Source organism: Squalius cephalus, assembly GCF_949319135.1.
Source record: "Squalius cephalus genome assembly, chromosome: 2".
Taxonomy (NCBI): domain Eukaryota; kingdom Metazoa; phylum Chordata; class Actinopteri; order Cypriniformes; family Leuciscidae; genus Squalius; species Squalius cephalus.
In genome coordinates this window covers 1546319-1567364 of record NC_137123.1, presented here as the reverse complement: position 1 = coordinate 1567364, position 21046 = coordinate 1546319, and the positions used below count along the sequence as shown (strand labels likewise).

The 21046-nt window shown below is 41.2% G+C and overlaps 2 protein-coding genes across 2 annotated transcripts in view; both read left to right on the top strand.

The window, feature by feature from the left end:
• The window catches only part of LOC307154383 (NACHT, LRR and PYD domains-containing protein 1-like), a 33963-nt gene extending 25843 nt beyond the window's left edge, over positions 1-8120 (top strand). Inside the window, exons 6-9 of the mRNA XM_079864292.1 lie at positions 1-7; positions 3584-4497; positions 6857-7132; positions 7299-8120. The exon at positions 1-7 is cut by the window's left edge and continues 567 nt beyond it. Coding sequence (XP_079720418.1) covers positions 1-7; positions 3584-4497; positions 6857-7132; positions 7299-7339 — 1238 coding nt within the window. The 3' untranslated portion in view covers positions 7340-8120. The remainder of the gene's footprint in view (positions 8-3583; positions 4498-6856; positions 7133-7298) is intronic.
• Positions 8121-10197: 2077 nt separating this feature from the next.
• Positions 10198-21046, top strand: part of LOC307154377 (protein NLRC3-like) — a 46726-nt gene continuing 35877 nt past the window's right edge. The window contains exons 1-2 of the mRNA XM_079864270.1: positions 10198-10289; positions 20568-20712. Of these exons, the coding sequence (XP_079720396.1) occupies positions 20705-20712 (8 nt within the window). The 5' untranslated portion in view covers positions 10198-10289; positions 20568-20704. The remainder of the gene's footprint in view (positions 10290-20567; positions 20713-21046) is intronic.

Below are 21046 nucleotides of genomic sequence, written 5' to 3'. Positions count from 1 at the left end.
CAACCGGGTGAGTGAAATATACTGTGTCTTAGTGAAGGATTTCTCCAGACTGAATAATAGTTCAATCCTCTGTTCTTCATACATCACTAAACACTAGAGATGCACCATATTGGGTTTGTGCTGATACTCCATATGCCGATATTTCACAACATGTTTTGGCCAGTACCAATAAATACATATTTTCCTTTGTTTTGAAACAACACAGAGTCTCTCCTGTGCAGAGACTATAAACACATTATTCTTCATTTTAGTTAGTTTAGAGCTAAATCTATTTCTCCTTCAGTTTCAGAGTTGTGAGGTCTCTGTGAATAGGGCTTAAGACTGATTTACTGGTATTTCTCTAAAGCTCCTTATCACACGATCTCTAAACTGTAATTTGCTATCAATTGTCTGTAATTTTCTAGCTGTAGTGTGATCTTCTTTTCTATTAATATTCCTGCAGACGAGGAATAAGACAGAAATAGTCAAATTCACTCAGTATTACTGGATCTATTCCAGCACTCCCTCAATTACAATCAAGCACAATTAACTGTAGACAGTTGTGTTGTAAGCAGTAAAACAGTCCAGTTCTTTATAGTCAAACTCATTTATTATGTTTGATAATGAACATTTCTGTCCACCCCAGACTGCTGATGGTCTTTATCTGTCCACCTCTGTGAAAATATCCACAGTTAAAAACACTGATTTATAGAAGAATTGACATATTATTCAGCTTGAGCTTATAGATGGAGAATATAGAGTTCATGTTGGCTAGTTAAACATAAACATAACTGGACAATTATGTGTGAATTAAACTCTCATTTGTCATGATTCCTGTCTTGTGTTCCCCTTGTCTTGTGTGGACTTTTGTAATTTCCTGTCCTGTGCCATGTTTTGTAGTCCTTTGTAGTTTTTCTTGTTTATTAGTCTCCCAGGTGTTTATGATTAACCACACCCCCTTGTTATCTTGTTTAGCTTGTTTGTGTATTTAAACCTCTGTGCTTCAGTTGTTGGGTGTCGGTCATTGTTTGCTGTAGCTGTTGTCATGTTTCTGTCCTGAGTTTTGTTTTCCATTGTTTGCCCTGGTTTTCCTTGTTGTTTTATTAAATGTAGTGCTTGCGTATGGATTCTCTCTCCGCTTCATTCCTGCATCATAACAGAACGACCGACCAAACGATGAATCCAGCAACATTTTTGCCAGTGTCTCTTCCCCAGCCACCAGAGAGAGGACAATCTTATGAGGGGACCTGGTTGGTCATATTTCATGGGACCCGTGGAGGCCGCAGTAGAGGAGGTGGTCGAGAGGAGTCCCGACAGCACTCTCCACTCTGGCCCCTCTTCGACACTGGGTTGGGGATGTCCAGCCCAGGGCCCTATTCGCCACTGGTTCCGTCCAGCACAGAGCCATGCTGGTTTCCGGTGGTTCCGAGTCCGGTGGTCCCGAGTCCGGTGGTCCCAGAACTCCCCATCGCCAGTCCAGCCGAGCCTGCACTTCACGCCAGTCCAGCCGAGCCCGCACTTCACGCCAGAGCTGCCGAGGCCAAGGCAGTATGCGTCGTGCCCGCTGCCCCTGAGACTGTGAGTGCCATGCCCGCCGCGCCTGTGACTTACAGCGTCGTGCCCGCCAAGCCTATGTTCAAGGTTGATGACTTCAGCGATCTTCCTCCTCTTATTGGGCCTGCTGAGCCAGAGCTTCACGTCAGTCCTGCCAAGCCAGAGCTTCACGTCAGTCCTGCCGAGCCTGAGCTTCATGTCACGCCTGCCGAGCCTGAGCTTCACGTCACGCCTGCCGAGCCTGAGCTTCACGTCACGCCTGCTGAGCCTGAGCTTCACGTCACGTCTGCCGAGCCTGAGCTTCACGTCACGCCTGCCGATCCAGAGCCTGTGCACGTCACGTCTGCCGATTCAGAGCCTGTGTACGTCACGTCTGCCGATCCAGAGCCTGTGCACGTCAAGTCTGCCGATCCAGAGCCAGAGCCTGCTCACGTCACTTCTAGTGATCCAGAGACTGTTCACGTCGCTTCTGCTGATCCAGAGACTGTGCATGTCACGCCTGTCGATCCAGAGACTGTTCAGGTCACGTCTGCCGGTGGTGTCTGTTCCTGAGCCGGTGGTGTCTGTTCCTGAGCCGGTGTCTGTTCCTGAGCCTGTCCCAGTTCCTGAGCCTGTCCCAGTTCCTGAGCCTGTCCCAGTTCCTGAGCCGGTGGTGTCTGTCCCAGTTCCTGAGCCGGTGGTGTCTGTCCCAGTTCCTGAGCCGGTGGTGTCTGTTCCTGAGCCGTGGCTGCCCGAGGGTCGTCTCCGCCGTGGCCGCCCGAAGGGTCTTCCGCGCCCTGTCCACATGAAGGGCCGTCTCCGCCTTGGACGCCTGCACTGCCTGCTCCGCCCTGGTCGCCTGCACTGCCTGCTCCGCCCTGGCCGCCTGCACTGCCTGCTCCGCCCTGGCCTCCTGTCCTGCTGCAGTATCCAGGCCCTCTTCTGCTCCACGGGCCTGGCCCTCCATCCCGCCCCCGGGTCCGCCTCCGCTTCAGCACCCTCCTGGACTTTTGCTGAGGAGCGTCTGGAATCCGCTCATTAAGTGGGGGGCTATGTCATGATTCCTGTCTTGTGTTCCCCTTGTCTTGTGTGGACTTTTGTTATTTCCTGTCCTGTGCCATGTTTTGTAGTCCTTTGTAGTTTTTCTTGTTTATTAGTCTCCCAGGTGTTTATGATTAACCACACCCCCTTGTTATCTTGTTTAGCTTGTTTGCCTGTGTATTTAAACCTCTGTGCTTCAGTTGTTGGGTGTCGGTCGTTGTTTGCTGTAGCTGTTGTCATGTTTCTGTCCTGAGTTTTGTGTTCCATTGTTTGCCCTGGTTTTCCTTGTTGTTTTATTAAATTTAGTGCTTGCGTATGGATTCTCTCTCCGCTTCATTCCTGCATCATAACATCATTAAAGTATATATGTGTGTGTTATATTAGATTGTTTGTTATTAGTGAGTGACATCACAGGTGTCAGTCGCAGCATTATATACTAGCTTTATATTTTCTCTCTGTCAAACTGCCTGTCAAATAGTTATACTTATACTATATAGTTATACTATAGTAAACTGTTTGTATGTTGCTGGTTTTGAATTGTTGGTAATACTTTACAATAAGGTCCCATTAGTTAAGTAAGGGTTAATGCCCGACGAGGTGTCCATTGTCAGGCATTAACCCGCTTATACCATGGTCACTTGCCAAATAACACATTTTTAAAACATTAGTTTATATTTTAATTAGTTTTACAATCGAAATCTAAAGTTTTTACTTGGTCTCCCTGGTTACGCCTGACGGTTTATTTACTAGGTGTCCTCTATCACTTTTTTTAATGGACACCCTGCAGCCAATCAGAATCGAGTATTCACCCAGACCATGGTATAACATTCGGTAATGCATTAACTGTATATGTTAACGTTAGTTAGTCAACTGTTCATTGTTAGTTCATGTTAGTTCAGGTCCATTAAATAATACTGACAGATACAACTTTTGATTTTAATAATGTATTAATAATCATTGAAAATAACATTAACTGAGATTAATAAAAGCAGCTGACTCTTTGCTTCTGCCTTCTTCTGGTTCTTCACAGGTTCTCTCAGCCCAAACCTTCTGGGCTCGATATTCACCCGCTGCTGAACTGTCAGTCTTGTGTCCATATAGCTGATTCTGATCAGTGGCTTCAGATTGAGCCGTCGGCCTGTACAGATGAAGGAGGGTCAAAGTTCAGGGTCAGCACTGACCCAGGCCGTTACGAGTGTGTCAGGACCAGAATGCGATGGGTCTGTGACTGTGTCGTCACCCTTCAGTACCGTACCGTAGACGGACTCTTCCTCAACGCAGAGCTGGAGAGGCTGCAGTGCAACCGGATCGGTCCAGTGATTGACGTGACGGTGATCTCAGGGAAACTGGAGGAAGTTCATCTACCCCATTACGCCTGTTTAGGAGAGTCTGACCCCTCTCTCAAAGATGCTGTGAAAGTCTTCACTGTAAAAGACGAGGGAATAACCACAGAACCTGTGCAGTTGACCCGATTCCATGCTAAGATTGTCCAACCATCCTTCTCTCTGAAAACATTAATTATAAGTTGGATAATGCGAGTGGAAGAACACTGTGATCTTCTTCTCTACATGCGTTCTAAAGATCCTCTCATTCTACATCTCTACCTTTTTCCATTTGATGAACGTGCAGAAGAAAAAGTTGAGAAGAAAGAAAAGTCAAGTTACCCAATACCATATCCCAGACCTGACAGGCCATTTCGGATGAAGACGCCACACAATCTTGATGTTCCTGGTGCCTCCACTATCAATCCTGAAGAAGGGATCACACTCAGAAGAGAAACTCCCCCAAACTTCTTCAGTGTCAACACAAGTCTGGAGAATGATCTTCAAATGGCTCTTATCAGAGAAGAGGATCAGAAGACTGTCTGGACTGCAAAAATTAAGAAAAATGTATTTGATCTGATTCATCCTAAGAGAGACGAGCCGCGTCTGAATAGTGAGGAAGGTAAATCACAGTTTTTTTATGTCCATTGGCCAGATCTCATTCAGGGGGTTAAAATTGTTGGGATCATTGCAGATAAACTGTGTCAGCAGAAACTAATACATGAGGAACAATATTCAGAAATCACACATGACAGTTTAACCAGTCAGGAGAGCGTGAGAAAGATCTGTGATATCATACGTATGTATAGTGACACTGTGAAACCTAAATAAATCTCAATTCTTCAGAAAGAGGAGCTTTACATTGTAGAACATCTTTACGATTTATAAACTATGAGCTCAAGGTGAATATATATGTAAAGCTGCTCTAAAACAGAAATTACGTCTTTCAAGATATTAATTTCTAATAACATTGCAAAAAAATCTCATAAATATTTTATATAGAGTTAAGTAAGCTTTCTGCAGGTAAAGGTATTTTTGTATCCAGGTCTAATTAGATTTGTCTTACTTATTGGTGAATTACCATTGTAAAAATCCAACAGTTGTTCTAAGTAACACTTTTTAGTTAACTTTACTTAATGTCTCTTAAATGTTGGTCTAGTGTGAACTTGCCGCGCTAGAAACTCTCTCCGCGGAAGCTTTGCGTTCAAAGAACTAATAAAATATTTCAACTCAGATCAATATTTCATGTCTAATTATTTACTTATGTGGCAAGTAGCCGTGTAATAAGCGTGATAATGTACATCCAGCCGGTTGTTATCTCAGAATAAACCCCGACAGGGTGATGAGGACCCCGACGCGAAGTGGATCAGAATCGCTTACTTAACTTTATCTCTCCTTGTAAGGGTTTCTTGTGGTGGCCCAGTAGTCCACATCACAATGAAATTTGAACAACACACCCGAAATGAGCCCCAACACAATGAAATCAGCACAACACAACTGTATACAGGGTGGGCCATTTATATGGATACACCGTAATAACATGGGAATGGTTGGTGATATTAAAGTCCTGTTTGTGGCACATTAGTATATGTGAGGGGGCAAACTCCTCAAGATGGGTGGTGACCATGGTGGCCATTTAGAAGTCGGCCATCTTGGATACAACTTTTGTTTTTTCAATAGGAAGAGGGCCATGTGACACATCAAACTTATTGGTAATGTCACAAGAAAAACAATGGTGTGCTTGGTTTCAACGTAACTTTATTCGTTCATGAGTTACTGTTCATCTAGGAGTTTTTCCCTGAGTTTTTCCAGCAAGATGGTGCACCACCACATTATGGGTGCCAGGTCCGAGCATTCCTAGATGAACAGTTTCCTGGAAAGTGGATTGGTCGTCGTGGGCCAGTTGAATGGCCCCCAAGGTCTCCCGATCTGACCCCCTTAGACTTTTATCTTTGGGGTCATCTGAAGGCAATTGTCTATGGTGTGAAGATACGAGATGTGTAGCACCTGAAACTATGGATACTGGATGCCTGTGCTGGCATTTCTCCTGCGGTGTTGCTATCAGTGTGTGAAGAGTGGGAGAACAGGGTTGCATGGACAATCCAACACAATGGGCAGCACATTGTACACATTTTATAAGTGGTCAGAAACTTGTAAATAACTTATGAACGAATAAAGTTACATTGAAACCAAGCACACCATTGTTTTTCTTGTGACATTACCAATAAGTTTAATGTGTCACATGGCCCTCTTCCTATTGAAAAAACAAAAGTTGTATCCAAGATGGCCGACTTCTAAATGGCCACCATGGTCAGCACCCATCTTGAGGAGTTTGCCCCCTCACATATACTAATGTGCCACAAACAGGACTTTAATATCACCAACCATTCCCATGTTATTACGGTGTATCCATATAAATGGCCCACTATGTATATATATATATTAGTGCTGTCAAAATTAGCGTGTTAAAGGAATAGTTTAACAAAAAGTGAAAATGACCTTGGAGTCATCCTAGGTGTGTATGACATTCTTCTTTCAGACTAACACAATCAGAGTTATATTAAAAAATGTCCTGACTCTTCCAAGCTTTATAATGCTTTATAATCGCCTTCACCTTCACTTTCACCCGGGGCTCCCCCAGAGGACAGGACGCCGATTGCAGCATCGGAGAGTGAGCTGGTTTTGGAGATGATGACTTGACTGCGTTATCTCCCTCTGGGAGCGTGACGTTGCTCGAGCCGGATCTAGAACTGTCAGCTACGCTGAATTGGGCGGCCAAGGCTGTCGGGCTCGAGTAGAACCCTCCACCGTGTCCCGCTCAGTCTCGGTTGGATGATTGGTATCTCTGTGCTGGTTCTCAACCCGCTGCCCCAGTGCCCTTCTTTCCCGAAGTGCATGGAGAGCTTACTAGGTCGTGGATGGCACCTTTTACTGTGTTTAGAGTGACAAATACTGAAGACCTTTTTCTTTTTGTCCTGCAGAAGTGAATCAGCGAAGGAATATGGCGTCTGTTAAAGAGCTGCTCGTGAACTCACTGAGGGATCTAGTAAAAGATGACCTGAAGCAGTTTCAGTGGTACTTGAGGAATCATGAGTGTATTTCAACTTCTGAAGTGCAGAACGCAGATGTCTTTGACACAGTGGACACGATGGTGGCACGTTTAGGACCAGAAGAAGCTGTGAAGATCACAGTGAACATCCTGAGGAAGATGAACCAAAATAATCTGGCTAAAGAGTTGGAGAACAAACACAAGGAAGGTAATGTTTAAACATTACATTTAAATGTTTTCTTTCATTGTAAGGAGTGATTGTTTAGTTCTGTGGTGGATTCAAAGTGAAAAATGAAGTCATTGTTAAACTCAAACGTTTCTCTTTGCTCAGCTGATGTGTTTGTGTAATCTGATGTTTCATCTTTCTCTCACAGCTCGGACTGAGGGCAACATGAAGGCTTCTTCCACTTGCTGATTCAAAACAGATCAAGGGTAAATAATGATCAGTCTGGACCTGGAAATACCTGTTTATCACACAATCATATGCAAGTATTGAACTTAAAGGGATGGTTCGGAGTAAAATCAACCTTGGCTCCTTTGCACCATTGAGCCAAACAGAAGTTTTTTTTCCCTTGGTTGAACATTATTAAAGTTAGAGCTTATTTAGAGATATCAGCCGGATGGCTTAGTGCAGATGCTAATGGATCCTATGATGTATCTGGTAAATTACCCCACTAATAATGCCCAGAATGGCACCAAACTTCCAATGCCTCGTTTTATAAGTACATCAGGAGTTTATTTAAATAACACTTGATGACGGCTAATGCTACTGCTAACCCTGACATCGACGTTACTTCAGTCACAGAAGTGGAAATATTCTGAATGAGAGACACTCTGAATAATGTGCTGTAGAGTAAGACTGTCATGAGTTAATGGACCGTTTCCCCCTTTTTTATTTTGAACTCAAATACAGGGAAGGTAAAACAAGTTTAATGTTAAAGTAAATGTATAGCAAGATTTATATTTGTATAACTGTATTTCATACATGTTGGTGAATTGTTTATGTACATTTTTATAAATGTTTTTCATAAACTATGAAATGTTGAATTTTCTTAAAAACACAGCTGTGGCAAATATAATCCAGCTCTTCTTCTCATGTGATTATATTCTTCTGCAAACACACAAAGTTTGGTGAACTGCAATGAGGAACATTTAATATTCTCTTTATCTAATAAAAGCTCTTTTTTTCTAAGTTTATTTTGTTGTGTCATAATTTAACATTTGGATATTTTGGATATTTCACTGCATGGAAATATTCTTAATGAATAGACATTCTGAATAATGTGCTGTAAAGTAAGACTGTCATGGGATAATGCACAAAAAAAACTAATATTTCATTTATTTTGAACTCAAATTCTCCAGTGACATCATACTATACCCCTAATGTTGGGTAAGTTGAGCCACTTCTGTGTCACTTGCTCTATTTCTGTGTCCTTATGATCCTTTCCTTTATTTGTCCTGATAGAAGACAGCTGAAATATGATGTGTTGTATAATAATGCTGAAGCACAGATATTTGGCAGTGAAGAATATGTTCTCTGAGCTTCATGTCCTCTACAACAGTCTCAGCCTTCCTCCAACGTCAGGACACCTGAACGAAGCTCCACAAAATCTGTCCGATTAAACATTATTCAGCTGGAGTGTCTAAATCACTTCAACAAAGAGCAGAACAGAAGTGTCCAGTGATGCTCTTCCCATGAAAGCAGCTGAGCGTTCTGATGCTGTAGAAGCCGAATGTGAGATTCGTCACGTAGAGCTGGAATATTTCTTCTCATGTTGCTCCATCAAGTCATGGTTTAGTCTGTAGTTGCAGCACAGTTTGTGTCTCCAGGAGCTTTTGTTCTGCTTTTGCACACGTTTCTCCTCCAGCGGCTCCTGGAAAACATTGTAACAACATTGGCTATTTGAATCATTCGCTCGTTTGATTCTGAATTAACAAATTCGGACTCTCTGTGTTTTCTAAGCACATTCCTGCCCAAAACGTTCTTTGCTAAACTTATCAGAGCTTCCTCCTAACCTCCTGACTTCGAAATTACAAATCATACGCCAGGCTCCATAAAGACTGGAACAAATTGACTTTTACGACACTAATTTCACCTCAGAGACATTCCGAACCCCCCCTTTCCCCTCTCTGGACCACAGAGAGATAACGAAACTTGAAACTTTCTACACACAGACACACACACACACACACACAAACATCCTCCTATAGAAATATAGTTTTAATGTATGTAACTCAGATTTGGGTTTGACCTTCCTGTATGCATGTTAGTAATTTGTTTGATCATATAATTATGATTTTCTAGAGGTGTGGTTTTGAAATGTATTCTTTAATCAATAGTGTTTTAGTTAGAGAAGGTTCACTAACATTCTCTGGCAATCCCTTCCCCCATGTGTTGAACTGTGTTTTATTGCCTAATGGAATGTCAACTGGGTTTTTTAGGAGTGGAGCAGAATTAACGTGGTAATCTTTACTCCTACTTAAATCCTACATTTTCTACTTAAATCCTAAATTTTCTATATGCATAACCACCGAAGAAATGTAAACATGGATGTAATTTCCCATCTCATAATTTTTCTTTTACGTGGTGTAGTTTGTGTATTCTGGTAAACTTTGGTAATAAGGTTAGACAAATCAGGTGTGTACCGTGTTTAGTTCCTCAAGCTTCATATCCATTTGTACCCTATAGGGTACAACACATTTTGGGTAAATCTTATTTCTAGACATGTAACGAACTTTAAAATGCTTGTAAATATGCATATCTTATGTAACTTGATTTTCTTAATCTTCATATGACGTGTGTGATATCGTTGAAATTCTCTCAATCTAACAGAGTCGAATTTCGATAGCAGAATGAAGTAATGTGCATTATTTTACACTTTTTCATATTTCGGGAGCCGAACAGCTCAAAGCTCATCTCCTCATGACTCATCCGAGTGGGCGTGGCCCCAGAGACAAAGACATTTTTCCCGCTTCAGACCTTTGGACGTTCATTGGTTGTTCGCGCGAACAGAGGCGTCAACCCATATTGTCCATAAAAGACCGACTCAGAAAATCCTCTCACTCTCTCTCCTGCTTTTACGAACCCTCTTCTCTCTCTCCTGCTTTTACGAACCCTCTTCTTCAGAAGACCCATGGCTCCCTTTTAGGGAGCATTCTTTCGTATTCGGACTCAGCGAAGCAAACGCAGCAAGCAACTTCAACTCAAAGAAAAGACTCTTTTGAAAATCCCGCGGCCGCGCTCACCTGAAGACGCATGAGAGAACAAAGGCCCATGCGCGCGCGCCTGCCTCAGCACCACAACAGACCACATGCAAGTCTCGAAATCTAAATGCTGTTTAAGGTTGTATCTTCCCTTTTTCAAGGTGATCTGATTCCTTGTTGTCTGTCAAAAGGTTGCTGTCTGTGAGTCTGCCTAAAACTGTGCTTTCTCTGATCGCACAGGTTGCTTTCACTTTCGCTCGCTCATCCTCTCCATCTCTCGCATCTTCCGATCTCTCTCTATCTATCTATCTCTCTCTCTCTCATTTTCGTTATTCGTTATCTTGTATTGTTTAACTGTATTTTATGTACATAGACATATAATCCGTGTGTATTGTGTAGTTTGATATATTCCTTAGTTCGATGTATTGGTCCAATTATTAAATTCCATATTGACTGACTCTGATTTAATTGCCCATGTTACTTAGTCCCTGAAATGTTCGATCTTAGCTATATGCTTTATCTTGGTAGGCTACGATTTAAGTAACCTAATTTTAGTCTACAGACACCGAGAGTGTCTTTTCAAGGCCTGGAAAAGATACTCTTTCTCGTGTTTGTAAGAAGGATAATTTTCCTTGAGAGTTAATTTAATCTTACGTACAATCTGTTCGCTGGACAAACAGATTGTTTGATAACTAAATTAATTCCATTAAAGTTATCCCATAACTTCGAGCTGAAATAAGAACAATTGATGTATTAATGACGAACCATAACCCGTTATGGTAATCGTTCATATATCAATCTAGTTCAGCTGCGATAAATTAATGTAACTGTAACATACAAAATATTAATCATATTCATGATTAATTATTAAAATTCCCAATAGATAATTTGAGCTAATATTAATATTAATATTAATATTAATGTACAACCCATTGTTCTTACAACATCCACAGCACTGCAAGTGTTTGTCAGCGCAGGTTTTTATCTATTTATTAAAATGATCATCTGTAAAGATGCCTAACTTTAAAGTCTGGACTACAACAAAGCTTGTGCTCTTATTGCTTTGGAGAAAAGATGCTGTTCATTTCACACATTTGACCGCTGTGTTGTGATGAACACAATGATCTGTCATGAACTTCAGCATCAACTCTAGAGAAATGTGTCCAGTAGAGGAACATCTGTGACTGTTGTAGTTGAGAGAGTGTTTGGCATCGAGACAACTAGAGTTATTGAGGAAATGTTTAGCACTTTATAGCAGGTTTTTGCAGGTCTTTTATGTGTCCTCTATTGAATCGCAATAAACCAACAGATGGAGAGTCTTTGCTGTTTCCATGCTGTTCTTTTGAACTTTATATTCATCAAAGAATCCTGAAGTAAAAATGTAAATAACTGTTTTCAACAATGAAAATAATCATAAATGTTTCTTGATCATCAGATCCTCATATTAGAGTGATTTCTGAAGGATCATGTGACACTGAAGACTAGAGTAATGATGCTGAACATTCAGCTTAGATCACAGGAATAAATTACACTTTACTATATATTCACATAGAAAACAGATGATTTACACTGGAATAATATTTCACAATATTACAGTTTTTTTTAATCAAATAAACGCAGCCTTTGTGAGCAGAGACTTCTTTTAAAAACATTAAAAATCTTAACTATCCAAAACTTTTGACTGGTAGTGTATATTATTAGTTTATATTTAGAAACACAATCAAAATTTTAGAACTATTTGAAATCGGAGTCAGATTAAGCGCAGAGCTAAAGTACTATTGAAACTAAACTCTAATACATTAAGTGAACTTCACTGAAGCGCTGAAAAGACATACACGCATTCTCCCTTCACCCACACCGTTGGATCCGCAGTCGGGCTGACGGGTGTTCCTCACATCACTCGCCTGCCTCATCTGAGAGAGAGCAAACCCCTGATGCTGAACACACACATGCCTCCAGTGGCTCCCATTCCTGACACTCAGACTGTGCTCCTACAGGAACTGATAGAAGAAGAAATCAGGGTAGATTAATCCAGCAGTGCATGCTTAGGAGTAGCACCCCCGTCCTCACAGTCTCGCTCATCATCCCCTTGCCCTGATAACCTTGAGCGTCGACCAGGAGTATCAGCACAAGTCCGTCAGACTACAGGCGACCATCGGCCCCCTCCTCTTCCCCCTCCTCTTCCTTCTCCTCCTCCTGTAAGCCGAGCCACTCTTACACGGCCGCGGACAGTCTCCTGACACATCTCAATACCAGCCTCGTATAACCCCATGCTCCAGCCTATACACTGCCAAATCAACCTTTGCCTGGTGTTATGTCCAGTCGGCACACCAGTCTTTCAGTGTGCAGCCCCACCACTTGACATCTACTGCCCCTCTAAGCCAGTGAGCTCCCCCATTGCCCCCTGCAGTCACACTAGAGGAGGATAGCAGCTCTCTATTCGTTCTAGTAGATCATGGCTGTGGTGTAATCATCTGTTTCCATGCCAGTGCTCCGTCTGCAGAGAGAGGTTCGCTTATTCAGGGGTTTTCCAGAGCCATCAGAAGAAACACGCTGAAGAGCTTCCCTGAAATCAGCTTCTGCAAACTCACTGTTTATCCGGCTATCAACATCCGGCCTGCTGGAGATCCAGCTCGTTCAGCCCTGAGGATTTGAGCTTGTTTGATGTTTTAATGACTAACATTGTTGCTTTAGTTTTCTGGATGTAACTTTACTAAGCAACATGTAAACACACAGAACGGACACTGGTGTGTGAAATTAAAATGCACCATCACAGACTGGAAAAGCAAGACTTAGAAGAGAATATAGGGGAGAGCAGGACACTTTTAGCCTTTCTCAGTTTGTGGAAATCCACTTTGGGTTCAGAGTATTTATATATTACCATGTTAATTCCCTCATGTCTAGTACAATTGTGTGTGTTTTGTTTCTTTAATACAGTGTATACTTTATTTATTCACCCCGAAAGAATAGAAGTGAAATGTTACAACATGCCCCATAGGTGGAGTACATTGCAACATGACCATATGACAGATTAAAATGTGATCTGATATAATGATATAAAAATATACAAGACAAACTCAAATATTGTGTCGATAAAATACAATTAACTTTTTCATATATAATAATGGCATTTTTTAATAATTAATAATAAAGTAATTTGAGTTTGACAATGAACACACCGCAAAACACAGCTATACAGCACAGCGCAACACATAATAATAATGAATATTTCTGAACATTGTCTCTTAGTCTTTATTCACCTTTTTCTCGTGGTTTCTCAATAGAATTCATAAACGTATAGAATATAATATGATATCTCTAATAGGGGCTCATTGTAACGCAGTGTGACACCAGTGTTGAACTATACTTACACTGACACACAACAGCCTCAAGTGTCAGCACTATATAGGACACATCACTGCACAGGTTTACCCTATTATACTTTATCCACACGAGTTGAGAGGTCAGACAGCAAACAGCCACACACACATAATCTATACATAGGCTGTCTTTGAGTTCACATGAACAACGGTTAAATTACTCGTCGAGCTGCAGAAGAACAGCATAGTTCCTCCGTTCACTTACGCCTAGAGTCACGCACACAGACCCATAACCCACCGAGACACAACACGGAGTAAATGACATGCCTTGCCGTAACACAGAGTCGCCCACAGAGGCCTGGGCTCAGCTTCCTTTCAGCTCGTCCAGAAACCCAAGAAGTGGATGTGCGATGCCTTAGTCCATGCTGTGATGAAGGGCATTGGGTGGAAACTCTCCAGTGGGGGTCCATTAATGTCCAGAAGAAGGAGCGCTGAGAGGCTGTTTTCACGCACCCTAGTCTTGCTGCCAGCATCAGTGACTGCAGAACACCCCCGCTCACACTCAGCTGGAGTAGGGAAGGGATACTCGCTGTACACATCTTGTCCAGCTTTCTGCCTGTGCTCTGGCCTGTAATCTCCAGTGGCGAAACTCCTCGACCGCCTCTCTGGCTGCTTCTCCAAGCCGTTTAGCAAGTGCACGTACTTCGTCTTCTCCATACAGGATCAACGCATTACGATCCTGGGGCCGAAAGCGCTTTTCCAGGGGGTTTAGCATTTGTAGGAGGTCTGATTCTGGCATTCGCCCTGTGAGATTGTCCATCACAGATTGATGAAGCTGATTTTGATTAATCTTGCCTGTGTCCTCCACTAGTTGATCGTCGTTAAACAGCCCCAGAGACGTGCGCTGTTCGGCCTTCTGTGTGGGTTTCCCTCCACTCGCTTTCATGGCTTTCAGGAGATCAACAGACTGCAGAATGTGGACACTGGCATCAGCTCGAGTGATATCTCTTTGCTGACGTTTCAGTGCCAGGCCCTGCAGCTCACGGAGAGAGTCTTTCATGCGAGCCGAATCCAGTACAAACCCTGAGTTTGAGGTGTTTGTATAGCGCCAGGAGTTTCTTCCTCTCTGTGTCGAGATGCATCCGCACTTGCAGTTTTGAAGAGGCGCTGAAGCAGGGTAGTGTTTCCAGACCGCCTTTACAGTATTAAAGCTACTCGCCACCCATCTGATGTCCATCTCTATCTGTCCAGTTCTCCATATCTGCATATGTAGATCTGCAGCTTCCTCAAGCAATCTCACACTCTTCGCAGACTGGTGTACAGAGAACACAGCTTGGCAATGAAGAACTCGAAATGATTACATCCAGCAACACTTTCAGAGAATCATGGATAGCCAAGTCAAGGCGATGGGCCAGGCAATGTATGGACTGGATGTTTGGAGAGTCACGCTTAAGCCTTGCAGTGACTCCAGTGGATTTGCCCGTGAGAACTGAAGCCGCGTCTGTGGCGATGCTGATGAGGCGTTTCCCCCAAACACTCATCCTCTAATCCCGCTGTACGAAGGCACTCTCTTAACCTGTTGTACATGGACTCTGCATTTGTGCCCTGCGTCAGCTCTGCAATGTCTGAAACACACTCTCTATCTCTCCTTTGCCACGCACATCACATCTCTCGTATACGACGATATAGGCACGCCCGTGTACTGTGGAGGATCACATTACACTAAAATGAAACTGCACGTCACAATAACCCAGTGTCAATATTTTTTGAGACCCCCCAAAATTTCACATATCATGTTTTCAGGGGAGCCCGTGTGTTATTAAGGGGAGCCGAGCCCCCCCGCAGTTCACACACGATGACAACATGCCCCGCCTGAGCAACTGGGGTTTACACCCGGCCAGTGTTTCTGCTGCTTAGAACTGTCAAATAACAGATATAAGATTAAAATAATGAATTAATATAAAATAAATAATATTAAAATAATGTCAGATTTGTCTTATTTCACACAAAAAAAAACAGATGAAAAATTTACTTCAGTAATAAATGGTTAAATGTTCAGTGATTTCGTCCAAAAATGTCAGAATTTTGGTGCAATTTTTTTCTCCATATAGTGTTGATATGGCAACTAGCAAATACTCTTAGTTTCGTCCTGCTGGCATGTGTGGAAATGTTTAAAACAAGTGTGTGACAGCCCGCGTTAGTGTGTATCCCGCTCACTCCTACTAAACACTCAGTCCAGTTATTACTTTAACACACACTGTTTTAAAGTGTTTAATGTTGGTAGAGACACTTGCATTAAGGACAATTATAAAATGGTATTTCCCCCCCTCAGTTTTCTCCCCAGGGATGACTAATAATAAAGTATTATGTTTGAACACTGTTTTAACGCAACATTAATATATGCAAACAGGTGCATAGTTACTCAAAATAATCTGCACAGTTAAAGGAACACTCCGACTTTTTGAGACTTTAGCTTATTCACAGTATCCCCCAGAGTTAGATAAGTCCATACATACCTTTTTCATTTCTGTGCGTTCTGTAAGTGTTATTTGACGCACCCACCGCTAGCCTAGCTTAGCACAAAGACTGGATGTAAATGGATAATGGTAGCATACTAATCCCAATAAGTGACAAAATAATGCAAACATTTTCCTATTTACATGTTGTGATCTGTATAGTCACAGCGTGTACAAATAACAAGGCTATACGAGACAGAGACCATTTTTAATCGTATAAATACTGGGAACTATATTCTCACTAGGCGTAGGAGCACAGCTAACGTTACTTGGGCGGATTGGCTACTTGGGCGGAGTGATTAGCGCAGCACACGAGACGCCCTGTTGATGGTTCCGTTGTTACAATATATTCGGTTCCTGAAATATTTGGTTCCAATGGGTGGAGCTACAATGAATATTCACGAGATCATAGCGTACATGGGCGGGGAATATACAAGCGAGTGGAACAGAAATTATTAGCGTGAGCGCCTCAGATCGCGTTTTGTCCTAAACTAGCCTACTCCTAACTGTTCGTTGCTCACGAATGACTGAGATTAAGCTTTTTAAATGTCTATTATTTCATGTTTAAATAAATATTTACAAATATATTCTTGTTTTGATTCTGTCTCCCAAAGTTGTCTGTAGGCTATTATTGAAATAGCTTTTATAGGATGATAGCTCAAGACATAGGCCTACTTGGAGTTGCATGTTGTTGCATGCTTTGAATGTTGCTCTACACTCAACTGAAAATCTTTTTGATACACAACTGTCAGAGGTTATCATAAATGTTAAGCTTCAGTTGCTTTAACAGTTGTTTTCTCTAGCAATGCTTTAGAACATTGGTCAAATTAAGTGAATTATTTCAATTGTATTGATGTATACATAGCAAGGTCCAACTAAAGTAATGTTATACTCAGTTTGTGCAATTTGTAGTTTTGAATGTACCATTCCAAAGGTAAGTGCACTTAATTGTAATAAAACAGAGACAAAACTCTAACAAATTGATTTATTTAATTTAGTTTTTTATTTGGCAATGCCAAATTTCATATTTTCTTTCATTGATATCATGCATGGGAGTACAAAATTAAGGGTGTTTGCATCTAGGGCAAATAAAAACCTCACTCTATAATATAGTATAAGACCTCATCTAAAAGTAGTAGGCTATGTTTTAATCATGAAGAGACAGAAATAACTAAGTGTTACTTAACTCAAAGTTCTGTGCCCTTCAAAGAAGGACATATTTTTTATTTTTTTTAGAAACACCATGAGGAACCTTTCCAGATTTTTTAAGGTTTTAAACATTTCCTTATCTATATTGACAGCCAAAATGACACATTCAACAAAGATGGGTAGGTTTATTTATATGAATTGTGGTTGAGACTCGTTATTATTCATAGCTAATTGGATGTTGAATGCCTCACAAACTGTACTGAACCAATTATTTATTATTATTATTTATTGCCAAAGCTGTGTACAATAGTAAATTGCACAGAAATAGAGGTCAGAAATAGAGGTCAGTTTCTCAGGTGTGGTGGGATATGGACATATAATTAAAAAGTATTCTCATGTAAAGAATATAATACATATAATTTTTATAATATAAAACTATATGCATAAAGTTATCTACCTATCCTAAATATGATCTAGACTGTTTAAAATTGATAAATAAAAACATCTGCCTCAACATATTTCTGTGTAAAAATTTAAAAAAAAGAGTTTTTTAAAGCATTCATTCATTAACTTGAAATTATTTTTATAGTAAGATACAGTGTCTTAAAATTACATATTTTATTCATATTCAGCTGTAAAAACAAGAATGTTAGACAAGAGAAAAAAATGGGATCAAGGACAAAATTAATACAGCAGGACTAATAAAATATTTACTATATTATTAAAATATGTATTTATAAATATACCTTTCCTTAATATTTTGGTGTACCCATGCCTTCTACACCAGTGTGTTTTTGTGTTCACTTGTTTACAAAAAGATTACATAAGAATGATAACATTACTAAACTGATAAGATGTAGGCCTAATTTTTATGATTAATGGTTGGTCATTATTATCAATTAATTTGACCAATGTTCTAAAGCATTGCTAGAGAAAACACCTGTTAATGCATCTGAAGCTTAACATTTATGATAACCTCTGACAGTTGTGTATCAAAAAGATTTTCAGTTAAGTCAGTATAAAGCAACATCCAAAGCATGCAACATGCAACTCCAAGTTCTTATGTCGTCTTGAGCTATCAGCCTATAATTTAAAGGCTATTTTAATAATATGCAGACAACCTTGGGAGACAGAATAAAGACACAAGAATATATTTGTAAATATTTATTTAAACAGCAATCACACACCTTTAAAAATCCTAATCTCAGTCACTCATGAGAAACGAACAGTTCTATAATGTCAGCAACAACTAATCTGGGAAAATTTGGAGAAATATGCCTTTATTGTAGGTCTTGCAACGCTTCCTACAGGATCAGGTAAACTCGGCGTACTGAAACACATGCTACAGAACGATGAATTATTTATAAAATATATACGAGTAGTTTAAGATTAACTTAGTTCAACTTTATTACCTGTTTGATATAAATAATCCATAAAACAAAACGAGCAGGCGCTCACGCTAATAATTTCCGTTCCACTCGCTTGTATTTTCGCCCCGCCCACGCTATGGTATCGTAAATATTCATGCTAGCTCCACCCATTGGAACCAAATATTTCAGGAACCGAATATATTGTAACACCGTAAACAAAACAAACGTGACTAACTAGCTAGACGTGACTCGTGATCATGGCTGACTTTGAGGAATTGTCAGAGGAATTTTACTGTGTATCAAACCAAGATCCAGAACCATATAGTTTTGAGCCAGAATACACAGACGAGGAGTTACAAACTTTGGAAGCTGTAAGACAAGATGCCGAACAGATTGATGTCGAAGGGAGAATCAGAACGAACAATCTTTGTTGTAATGAATGGGACCGGGTATTGCCATCAATGTCAAGGCTTGATGAGTGATGACAATCAAAATATTTGCGTCACTACCACGGAAGATTTCTCTGCCCTAATACACCCGGCAATTGTCGTTTTTTTCCCCATTGTGACAAGATCAACTGGAAGAAACGCCCCATGCCGAGTGAACCTAATGGTCAGCTGTCCACCAAATAAGTGATTTTGTTATAATGATCATTCATAGTTCAATAGATCTGGCGCCTTATATTAATGTCTGTAAAACAACCGCTGAATTGTTTATACTTTCGCCTGGCACCGGAGCGCGAGCCTCCGCTGACTGCGCGCGCACCTCCCCAAACAGGCGAGGCATTTATACTTGACGCAAATGTTTTGTTTTAGACTGAACACCAGACCATACAACTGATTTAGACGCGCAAACTGGGTGCCGGTGTGATGCGATGTACTAATATCCGTCTGCTCGGGCAGATTCGGCTCAAAGTCGTGCATCTTCGGATGCGGAGGCGCGCGCGCTGTTAGAATGACGTCGATTTTGCCGCGCACCGGATTATAAGGCGCACCTTCAATGAATGGCCTATTTTAGAACTGTTTTCATATATAGGGCGCACCGGATTATAAGGCGCACCTTCAATGAATGGCCTATTTTAGAACTGTTTTCATATATAGGGCGCACCGGATTATAAGGCGCATAGAATAGAAGATACTGCAGTCAAACGTTTGACTGGGTTTGCGTTATGCAGTGGTCTCCAACCTTTTCAAGCCTAAGATCTGGTGCGGAAAATACGGTACATTAGCATGGCACTGATACAGTATGGCTAATGTCATCTCAAAACATAACGGAACACTTACCGCAGCAACAGGTGATCCAATTTGTCCTGTCTTTATTATCGATGGGATGGCTGTATCCTTTAGCACACGTTTCATGGTCCGTGTGGCAACTTGCATTTTTTCAAAATAGTCGTCTATAGTAAAATGTTCAGAGCAAACGAAATACTTCTGTTTACATGTGTGTTTGGATCTATACCCAGAACAAGTAGCCATTGATTCATCAGGTCAGCGTTTTTGGTTGGAATTCTATGAAACATCATAGTAATACCTGGTCTCCCCTGTTTATTGTCACAGCTCTTTACAATACAGCGAACACCCATGATTGTAAACTATTAATTTACTATCTAGTAATTGCTGACTCTATTACTCCAACTCTGAGCGAACTCTCTGCTCCTCACCACAGGGCGTCTCGTGTGCTGCGCTAATCACTCCGCCCAAGTAACGTTAGCTGTGCTCCTACGCCTAGTGAGAATATAGTTCCCAGTATTTATACGATTAAAAATGGTCTCTGTCTCATATAGCCTTGTTATTTGTACACGCTGTGACTATACAGATCCCAACATGTAAATAGGAAAATGTTTGCATTATTTTGTCACTTATTGGGATTAGTATGCTACCATTATCCATTTACATCCAGTCTTTGTGCTAAGCTAGGCTAGCGGTGGGTGCGTCAAATAACACTTACAGAACGCACAGAAATGAAAAAGGTATGTATGGACTTATCCAACTCTGGGGGATACTGTGAATAAGCTAAAGTCCCAAAAAGTCGGAGTGTTCCTTTAAGGCGACAGAACATGTTGAACGCGCATGTTTTCTGATCAGGCACTGAATAGAGTGACACACCAGAGGTCCTTCAGCGGCTGTCCCGCGCTCGAGCGCCTGATGACGTTCTGCTAGTTCAAGCTCTTCCGGTAGAGCCGAGAAGACGCGGAGCGTTAAAAACCCTCACAAACGATCATATGTCACGGTAAGGTCAGCCAGTCTTTATTTAATATCGTGTCATGTTATCATATCTGTGTTTATAAGACCATATAAGACATTTCTATTGAACTGAAAAGAACAAAAACGGGGGTAAAGAAAGGACTGGATATCGAAAGTGAAAAGTTTAAAGTAAATATAACGTTAACGGGTTATTTTTTATATCAGTCTGTCTTGATTTATTGAAAACTGAAACAGTCCTTAAAGCGACGTTATAAGCAGAGTTTACACTCACATTTTCCGCTGTTTTGTTATCGACAAAGTGCGGAGCCCCTGAGGGGACCTTTGCTAATATATATAAATGCAGACTTCCGCGCGCGCAC